The sequence below is a fragment of the Haemorhous mexicanus genome, chromosome 2 (assembly GCF_027477595.1).
Source record: "Haemorhous mexicanus isolate bHaeMex1 chromosome 2, bHaeMex1.pri, whole genome shotgun sequence".
In the NCBI taxonomy this organism is placed as follows: domain Eukaryota; kingdom Metazoa; phylum Chordata; class Aves; order Passeriformes; family Fringillidae; genus Haemorhous; species Haemorhous mexicanus.
In genome coordinates this window covers 33,000,654-33,011,326 of record NC_082342.1, presented here as the reverse complement: position 1 = coordinate 33,011,326, position 10,673 = coordinate 33,000,654, and the positions used below count along the sequence as shown (strand labels likewise).

General features: G+C 48.7%; 1 protein-coding gene across 1 annotated transcript; it reads left to right on the top strand.

The window, feature by feature from the left end:
* Nucleotides 1–3,090: 3,090 nt before the first annotated feature.
* On the top strand, nucleotides 3,091–9,336 carry LOC132324196 (uncharacterized). Its single transcript, XM_059840294.1, has 4 exons — nucleotides 3,091–3,550; nucleotides 3,985–4,282; nucleotides 7,860–8,119; nucleotides 9,308–9,336. Exons 1-4 carry the CDS (start codon nucleotides 3,118–3,120, stop codon nucleotides 9,334–9,336), a joined length of 1,020 nt encoding a protein of 339 aa, XP_059696277.1. The 5' UTR covers nucleotides 3,091–3,117.
* Nucleotides 9,337–10,673: the final 1,337 nt, after the last annotated feature.

Below are 10,673 nucleotides of genomic sequence, written 5' to 3'. Positions count from 1 at the left end.
CTCCAGTCAACCCTGCATATACTTCTCACTGTGAAAAAAAAGGAGTGCTTGTGTGGGAAGTTCATGCTGCACCTGTAGATAAAGGCAAGGCCTGGCAGGTGTGGAAGTAGCCAGCAGCATGAGGGAGCTGCCCACATGCTCCTCTGTTACAACTCCTTGTCTGTGGTTGTTTTGTGGCCAAGGAATATGAACAGCAGAGCACAAGCCTGTGCTAACTCGGGTAAAGTGTTATGTGGATCCCTAACTCCTCCATGTAGAGTGGTGTCTGGGGCAGGAAACACCTGCCTTCCAGCCCTTGATCCACATACAGTTTATCTTCAGCAAACATAATATAAAAATTACAGGTTACACTAGCAAGCTGAGCAGATAACACAAATTTCCCACAGATTACAGCATTCTATACATCTGTGACATTTTAAGGAGAAAAGAGGCATGGAGCTCCTGGAGCAGGTCCTCTGGACGAAAAGGGCAAATACCAGAATGGTGCACACTCATTAGTGTACAAAGGCTGAGGGAGCCAGGCCTGCTCTACCTTGAGAAGAAACAACTAAGTGGCCACCCCATCTATGTCTACAAGTATCAAGACGGAGGGTTCCAAGAGGTGGATCCAGGTTTTTCACTGTGACACCAAGCACTAGGACAAGAGGCAAAGGGCAGAAGATGATGCATTGGAAGTTCCACCTGAATCTGAGATAAGAGCTTTGCAGTGTTGAAGACCACGTAATGGAGCAGATTGGCTAAAGAAGCTGTGGAGCCTCTCTCTCTGGAGATAATCCAGGACCATGTGGAGACAGTCGTGCACCATGTGCTGTGGGAAGACTTTGCTTGAGCAGGGAGGTTGGAGCAGTGACCCCTTGAGGTCCCTTCTTAGCTGACCCATCCCATGACTCTGTCCTGCCTAACACAAACCCGTGCACAGCACAGGCCTGCTCAGGGCACTGCAGGTGGTTCCCACCCGGCATATTCCCATGCTAATGTCCAAACTTCTCAGGACCTAAACACAGGGCCTTTGATACTTGATAACACTTAGTAAGAGAATGATCTTCCAAAATACAATATCAGCCCCAATTACCCTACTTAAAGAAACTTGAGTTTTTGGTGCAATCACTCAGAGAGTAAAGGTAGGCTTTCCAAGCTCAATCAATATCCACAACAATTACCAAAAAGATATGAATTCCTTTGTAGAGACAGGGCTTAGCAAAGCATTCCATCATGCCTTAATGTAGTCCATACAATATGAGACAACTTACTATACTAACCTCTAGTGCTAAAACAGTCATTAAGAAAAAACATAGAAGAAAAAGATTTGCCCATCAATCTGATGAAAATTGTAACAGTAATTTTAGGCCCTAGAGAGTTGCAAAAAAAGTTTCAGTGAGTTTGTTCTTACCCCAACCTAATTCTGCCATAGCATTTAAACAGTTAGATTGAGTTAGATGTTAGCTAAGTAAACAAACCAATACCACATCCATTACAATCAGTGATATACTCACAGACATCAACAGTGGTAAAGATGCTACCCTTCAAAATGGAGCAGCAATTGATTTTCTTTTATTAAAACATTAGCACAGTTGTGAGGAATTTGAAAATTATGTTGTATAAATTTATCTGATCATTCTGAATCCATCCACAAAAGCATGTAAAAGCTATAAATTTACCAGATCAAATCAAAGAAGACAGTGAATCATAGTTAGACAATTTTTTCAAAAGATAGAACTTTACACCTTAGTTAAAAAAACTGTATAAAATAAGTTTATATGTGTTGAGCATTATAATAGTGATATTAGTAGTAGTAACTTGTATACTTCAGTGTGTGCCACAAATGATAGACAAAACTGTCAAAGGGGTTTTTCTCATACAAGACGGAAATACAAGAAATAAAACCACAGAAAGTTCTCAAGACCTTACAGGGATAATAAATGGAAGCATAAACATAAATGAAAGCTATAACTTGTGACAAAGTTGTTGGAGTTTCTTTTTAGGTAGACCAAGGGGGAAATGTGGGCAAATAGTAAAGGTAAAAAGATTTTCAGAAAGCTGCAAAAGCTGGCCTCAGAAACAGAAAGAGCAGAGAAACTCAAAACTAGCTGCAGCTACAGAGTCTAAACGTAGAAAAAGTTACAGGAGTATAGCAAGCAAGAACAATAAACAATAGCTTGAGCCCTCTGCTCACCCCAGGGAATTGGAGACCCTTTGCATGGACACATCAGGCACAGCCGGCTCTCTGCTGGAATGCTGCTGCTGCTGGTGGGAGGATTTGGGGTTTCTACAATGTAGCCCAATCTCTTGGCTTTTTTCTCCAACTGCTTCAGAAGAATCTGGGATCTTTCCTGAATCTTCTCTAGGCAGCTTGGGGAAATAAATGCAATTGGATACAGATGTGCAGAAGAGGATTTGGGAGGAGCCGGAGGCATTGCTGCTCTCCTCTGCTGACAGGACACATGGGAACATCTTCAGTGCAAAGCCCTTCAGAGCTCTGGGCAGTGGGATCGCTTGATGTCCTGGATGGGCTGGCCTCACACTGCTGTGCACACAGCACAGCGCGGATGTGCAGAGTCTCTCTCAGACCTCTGTACCCAAACTCAGTGCACACAAACTATGAGTGTCTCTTCCTGCCTACAGGGATTTCCCACCGTATGGGCATGAACAAGGTTGTGTGGACACAGAAAAAAGAGGACATGGTTTTCTCCATCTCTGTCCATTTGTGCCCTGGTGCTCTTTTGCAGAGTGCAGCAAGAAAGTGGCAAGGAGAGTATCCATTCTACTCTAGAATGGAGAAGGTCAGCGTGTATCAGCACATCCTGTGGGGCACAAATTGCTCATTAGAAAGCTCTCCGAAGTGAAGGGTCATCCAAAGAATAATCCCAGTGCAGAAGCAAAGGCAGCCTGTTCACTCCGTGAGATCCCCGTTTGGAATTAGAGAACACCTACAGAAGTATTCTCTATCAGCCTCTAAGAGACACCAACTCTTCAGGTCAGCAGCTTCTCCCATACCTGGAGGACATGTCAGACTGGACTGGGATAAGCAGAGATTCCACATTGCAGCTTCCTGGGCTGGGAGTGTGTGAGTGTGAGGGAGACGAGGCAGGAGACACACAGTGGGACACAGACACGAACATGCAGTCCGGAGATCTCCTTCTCTTCTCATCAATTTCTGACGTATTTTGCATTCCTATGCACACCCTCAGGCTGCCACACAGCCCCATCCCGCTCCATGATAGCTCTGAAGTATGGCACCTACTGAAGTCCCACCTACTCTTGCACACCCACGCTCACACACAGCAGGAAGCCAGAGGAGCAGAGTACAAGCACCTCATGACTGCCTGCAGGTGTCCTTGCCCACCGTTCCTGGGCAGCCAACAGCCTTTGGGACATTTCAGACTCCTGCTCACTCCCTTGCCCACCCACAGAGAGATGTATCTCTTCCTCTCCACCTCTCCTCTTTCCACACTTCTGTGTCTGTGCTGTCACCAGGGGCAGGTGGCTGGAAGGAGGGGGCCTTTCTCTATGGATTTCCACCGGTTTCTTGTGGCCATGTTGCTCCCTGTGGGTAAGTGGGCTTCCCTTCCTCTTGAGCAGCTGCACTGGAGCTGTTGCTGCATCCTCAGCTGTTCTCCAATAGCTGGCAGTGCCCCCTCCCAAGGCTTCCAGGGTGGGGATGGGCAATGAACCAGGTGAGCTTTTCTACCACCTATTGAATCAGAAAACTCTGCAAAGCTCTAGATCTGCTTTTTCCTGCCCCATTTTATTACTTAACTTGAGAGTACTAAAGTCATTATTTCTCAAAACAGATTCATTGTTGTATTTGAAGCTGGGTGGTTTGGGTTGTTTGGATCCCATGTGCCTTTTTCAGAGAAGCAGGGCACTGTCCCATAGCTTTCTGATATCCCGGTGGCATTCCACCCCATGGCCTACTTCAAGGATGTGCATTTTTGGCCTCTTCAATGCACTTCACTTCCCACCTTTAATCTCCTTTCTCTCCAGGCTGGGCCCTTCAGCAATCACCAGATACAGTTGTCCGTGTGGGAGACACTGTGACTCTGGAATGTTCTGCATCAGGGAAGACTTTTGTAAACATGTACTGGTACAAGCTACCCACGGAGAAGAATGCCAGTCTGCAGTTGGTTGTATATTCAGTGGAAGGTGGCAAAGCAGATATTGAGAAGGAATTCAAAAATCGCTTCCAGAGTAATGGGACTAAGAACAACCATTTATCTGTGAAGATAGAGCATGCCCTACTCAATGACTCAGGCACATATTTCTGTGCTGAACGAGATCCACAGTGAGTCAAAGGCTGGAGCAGCATAGCACAAACCTTTCCAGGCAAACAGGGATGTGCCACCTGCACACACTGAGCCCTGTGTTTGGTAGAACCCTGTTTTCTTTCTTGCCCTTTCTTACTTTCTCTTCAGGAAAAATTCAGAATGACTGTGTTTCTGTCCATCTCTCTATCCATCTTTCTGTCTTTAGATTGGTCTCTAGCACTTTTCTGTTCTTTTCCATTCCTAAAACACCTTCTCACTCTCATTTCTTCTTGTCCTCACTGTCTCACATAATTCTCTGCCATTCACAGACTGCTTCTCCTATTCCTTCTTGCTTGTCTTTCTGTCTGTCCCCATGACCATTCCTCTTTGTACTCTCATACAGACCCTTTTCCAATTTCCTAATCCATCTCTCCTTTCTTCTTTCTTTCAATCTGTTACATCAATTCATGGCTTGGGAAGCTGGATGTGGAATAGTTCACACAGCGCTTTTCCTCTCCACCAGCTGGAAAGACAAAGCCCACTGGTCCTTGGCCCCACGGGAATCCAAGGAAAGGGCACACTGCTGTGCACCAAGGACCACAAGTTACACCACTGCCCTGTGACCTGAACTCTGTGATGTTTGAGAATTGTCCCTGCCCACAGCAGGAGACTGCCCAGGTTAGCCATTGAATGTGCCTGGTGACCATGACAAGGACCAGGAGGAAGAAGTCCTAGTGGAGTTTTCAGCAGGGCTTGTTGGTGTTTCCGAGCACCTTGTCTGGCCCATCCACTACATCTCCTGCTGCTTGCTGAAAGTCTCAAGGGCTGCCCTGACTTGCTCATTAATCTTTATCTCCATTTTAAAGCACAGCACAAGGGTCCAGGGGAATCCTCACCTAAATTTTCATAATCCATCAAGAACAGAGCTGGAAATTCCTTGCTGGAGTGTGAAGGACAGGCTTTGTCAGGGGAGCTGCAGCTCATGCCATAGTAGTGGGGACATGGAGATGCTGTCTGGTGCTCAAGCTGTTTTGGTTAAAGCCCAGTCAGCTGCTGGATGTTACAGACACTCCCTCAGTACCCCCTTCCCCTGGTGGGATGGGAAAAAGGGTAGGACTGACAGATTGAGATCCAAACAGAACAATAATAGCAGTAAATAACAAGGAAAAGAGAGAGAAGTGAAACTGAAAAAAATTCTTGGGATACACATTATGGTCACTCAGCACCCACTGACCGGGTGCCTTGAGCAGGGAGAGGCAGCAGCTGGCCAGCTCCCCTCCGTTTCCGTGCTGAGCATCAGGCTGAATGGGAGCAAATATCCTTTTAGCTAGTTTGGGTCTGCTGTCTTGGAAATGCTCCCTTCCAGCTGCTTGTGCAGCTGCTCTCTGGCAGAGCATGAGACATTGTAAGATCCTGGATTTGGGGTAAGCAGTGTTAACTACCACTGAAACTCTGTTATCACCATTATTCTCATAGTGAATTCAGCACACAGCACTGTGCCACAGTCTCCACTGGTTGATCCTGTCTCCTGCTTAGCACTTGCACACAGATTTCCTCAGGACTTCCATTGAAATTTCTCCGTCAGTGATACACTGAATTGGGTGATACCTCATGAGCCTTGTCCTCCACTTATCCATCTCTTTTTTATGAGACAGAAATTCCACCAGGGATCCTCACCCATTTCCACTTGTTTCTCCTTCCCTATTGTCAGGCAGATCTCTAGGCACAGGAAGGAGAAGGATGAGGGAATTCTGCTGCCAGCAGAGCTCAGCAGAATGGCCAGTCACTCCTTCCCTGTGTCCCTTTCACCCTTTGACACAGTGCCAGATGTTATTTATCCCTGTGCTCATGGGGTTCCCCAGCTATCCCATGCAGATTTTGTCCCATGCAGCAGAAGACACGTGCATTTTCTTCAGAGCAGAAACACCTGAGGGTACAGCGGAGAGGCTGTAGGGGCCTGGGTCTGCTCAGCCTGTGAGCAGAGCAGCACAGAGGTGTCCCTGGCAGAGCATGAGTGAAGGCAATTGCACTGTACAGCTGCTTTCCAGCCCCCAGTGCTCTCACTGCCTGAATCCCAGGGGCAGCCTCCATACCCCACTGGAGGACAGGCTCAGTCCTGCCAGGAGAGCAAATCTCCTTGCAGAGCCCATTTCTCATGGAAGAGTGGGACAATGACACAGATGCCCTCTGTCCCTGAGGAATCCCTGAATTTGCCAAATGGAGTGTGTTTCTGAATTCCAACCTCCAGAAGCCCTTGTGCCACGGGCAGCACCAGTCTGACCCTGCCTGCACGCCCCAGCTAGGCCCCAGGTGCCAGGGAGAAGCCATCTCTGGAGGTACTCAGCCTATTTCCTGTCACCAAGGAAAGGCCACCGTGATCCCCATCCCAACTCTTTGTTACCCTCGTGGCTGTCCCTGTGGGCCACAGTCAATCCCTTCTCTCTTCCCATGCCAGGGCACTGACTGTCCCCCAGCTCCCCACAGGTATTTACCTTCCTCTCCTGCCGCTCTCACTGAAACGCCCATGAGGGCCCTCACAGCTCTGAGGGCTTGGGCTGCTCCGGTGCCTTTTGGGGTCCTGCCTCCCTCTCAAGGATGGCATTTGCTGCCCTCACAGGGCTGCATAGAGAAGAAGAGCTGTCACACAACTGGCTGGGACGTGGGGTGGCCAGGCAGGGACTGAAGCAGCCATGTCTGGGGAAGACAGGGAGAGTGCATGGGAAAATGCAAGGCACCTCGATGGGGCCTTTATCCCTCATTCCACCCTCTCCCAAGGCCTTCAGAAGCAGGAGGGGAGCAGTCAGCAGTCCTCTGCCTTGCACTCACTCACACTCCCCTGCAGGCTCAGCACAATCCTGTCCTTCCAAACACCATCCTTCCCTCCACACCCACCCACACCTAGCCTGACCCTTCCACCTGCAGCATCTGTGCAGGATTTCTGCTTTCCTGCAGAAACAGAGTTTGTGCTGACACAGAGTTTGTGTCACTCCCCAGGGTTCCCAGCCAGCCAATGCCTTCCCTCATTTCTTGGCCAGCCCCACCCCGAGATGTCTCACCCTCACTCACTGCTCCCTCTGCACATACCTTTGGGCAGCTACAAGAGGCAGGTTGCTGAGGGGGAAGGGGCCTTTCCTCCCATGGTTCCCTGCTGTTTCTTGGTGGCCATGCTGGCCCCTCTGGGTAAGTGAACTCAGCCCAGCCCTGAGCACCTCCACTGATCCTGTTGCTGCTCTCCCAGCTGTGTAACCAGTTCCTGGCAGTGCTTCATTCTGCAGAGCTTTCTGCATGGAGGATAAGCAGTGAATGTGGTGGGCAGGAATCCCTGAAATCTTCTGCAGTGCCATCTATTTGTCATTCTTTGTGCAGCCCATAGATGGTTCCTGGTTTTCGATACAAACTGCCCAGGAATGCAGCTTGCCTATTGAGGAGATATTGGAAATTCACCTGCTGATCTGAAGAGCTGTCCCATGCCTTGAATTGGCTGCCCTATGTCTACTCACCCTTTCCCTCCTAACCCACAGTGCCTAGTTGAGATTTTCCCCTCTTTCTCATTGCTCCTTCTTTTCCTTTGCAGTGTTAGCCCTGGAACAGTCTCCAGACATGGTGATAAAAAAGGCCAGTCTGTGAACCTGGAATGTTCCAAGAAGAAATCCTCCAACACAGAGCTATGTACTGGTTCATTCTGCCTTCAGAGAAGAATTCCAGTTTGACCCAGATGGTCTATGCTTATGAAGGTGTTAATGCAGTAGTGGAGAAGGGTTTTGAGAGCCATTTCAAGAGCAGCAATATACAAGGAGACAGTATCACCCTCTCAATAGAACATGCCTTTCTCAATGACTCTGGCACATACTACTGTGCTGAGGGTGAGCACAGTGGTGAGACTGCTGAGGGAGCTGAGCAGAAACTTGTCCCTGCACAACCAGGACCTGCTTTCCACCTTGTGGGTGCTGCACGAGGCAGGATGATCACTTCTCACTGATTAGCTGCTCTGCTTCCTTGTCTTGCCTTCTTTCTCTTCTTACATGTTGATAGTTTATCTGTATATCCTTCTCTCCTTGCCTCTCCAGGCCACCCTCTGCATTTAACACTTTTTTTGCACTACCCTTGCTTCTGTCAGCCCTTCTTCTCCTCTCTATCTCCCTATTCGTCCCCACCTTCTTCTTTCTGTCTTCAATCTGCAATCCACTGACTTCCTCTTACTTAACTACCATCAACCCTGCACATACTTCTCACTGTGAAAAGGAAGGAGTGCTTGTGTGGGAAGTTCTTGGTGCACCTGTAGATAAAGGCAAGGCCTGGCAGGTGTGGAAGTAGCCAGCAGCATGAGGGAGCTGCCCACATGCTCCTCTGTTACAACTCCTTGTCTGTGGTTGTTTTGTGGCCAAGGAATATGAACAGCAGAGCACAAGCCTGCGCTAACTCAGGTAAAGTGTTATGTGGATCCCTAACTCCTCCATGTAGAGTGGTGTCTGGGGCAGGAAACACTTTCCTTCCAGCCCTTGATCCACATACAGTTTATCTTCAGCAAACATAATATAATAATTACAGGGTACATTAGCAAGCTGAGCAGATAACACAAATTTCCCACAGGTTACAGCATTCTATACATCTGTGACTCAGATGGAGTGTAGAGAGTCTCCTTATGAAGTTCCGTGATAACATCAAGTTAGGAGGAGTTTGTGATACCTGAGAGGGCTGTGCAGCCCTTCAGATGGGCTTTGAGAGGTTGGAGATATGGCCAGAGAGGAACCTTTTTTAAATTCAGCAAAGGCAATTGCAGGGTTCTGCATCAAGGCAGGAATTGCCCCATGTAGCAGCACAGGTTTGGGGGCAGACCAGCTGGGAAGCAGCTCTTCAGAGAAGGACCTGGGGGTCCTGGTGGACAAGAAGCTCTCCATGAGCCAGTAGTTTTTCCTGGTTGCCAGAAATCCAGAAGTGTCCTGGGATGCATTAGGAGTGCATTTCAGGGATGCATTGCCAGCAGAGGGAGGGAAGTGAGGCTCCACTCAGCCCTAGTGAAATGCATCTGCAGTGCTGTGTCCTATTCTGTGCTCCTTGCAAAGGAGACAATGAGCTCCTGGAGAATGTCTAGGAGAGGAGCAGAAAGATGATAAATAAAGTGGAGCACATCTTTAGTGAATAAAGGCTGAGGGAGCTTGGCCAAGTTTCTCAGGACCTAAAGACAGAGATTTCCCACTGCCTTGGGCAGGTGAACAAGGTTGTGAGAAGGGCAGAAGACAGGGCTTTCTCCAGCTTTGTCCATTTGTGTCCTGGTGCTCTTTTGCAGAGTGCTGCAATAAAGAGGCAAGGACAGTACCTGTTCTCCTCTAGCATTGAGAAAGTCACACACTACATACGTAGCAGAACATCCTGTGGGCACACCCTTCTCCTCAGAAAACTCTCTGAGATGAAGTTTCTCCTAAAGAATAATCCCAGTGCAGAAGCAAAGGCAGCCTGTTCTCTCCTTGAGATCCCCCTCTGGAGTTAGAAAAGAACACTTACAGAAGTATTCTCTGCCAGGCTCCAAGAGACACTTGCTCTGAAGGTCATCAGTTTCTCCCATACCTGGACAAAACATCAGGCCTGACTGGGAGAAGCAGTGGCTCCACATTGCAACATGCAGGGTTGGGAGTCTGTGAGTTTGAGGGAGGCGAGGCAGGAGACACAAAGTGGGACACAGACACGAACATGCAGTCCGGAGATCTCCTTCTCTTCCCATCCATTTGTGCCAGTTTGTGCATTCCTGTGCACACATTTAGACTGCCACACAGCCCCATCCCGCTCCATGATAGCTCTGAAGTATGGCACCTACTGAAGTCCCACCTACTCTTGCACACCCATGCTCACACACAGCAGGAAGCCAGAGGAGCAGAGTACAAGCACCTCATGACTGCCTGCAGGTGTCCTTCCCCACCATTCCTGGGCAGCCAACAGCCTTTGTGACAATTCAGACTCCTGCTCACTCCCCTGCCCACCCACAGAGAGACGTATCTCTTCCTCTCCACCCCTCCTCTTTCCACACCTCTGTGTCTGTGCTGTCACCAGGGGCAGGTGGCTGGAAGGAGGGGGCCTTTCTCTATGGATTTCCACCGGTTCCTTGTGGCCATGCTGCTCCCTGTGGGTAAGTGGGCTTCCCTTCCTCTTGAGCAGCTGCACTGGAGCTGCTGCTGGGCTCCCCGTGTCTGGCACTGCCCTTTTCCCAAGGCTTCCAGGGTGGGGATGGGCAATGAACCAGGTGAACGTTTCCCAGGACCTATTGAGTGAGGAAACCCTGCACAGCAACAAATTTGGTTTTTCCTGCCCCATTTTAATACTTCACTTGAGAGTACCAAAGTCATTATTTCTCAAAACAGATTCATTGTTGTATTTGAAGCTGGTTAGTTTGGGTTGTTTGGATCTCATGTGCCTTTTTCAGAGAAGCAGGGCACT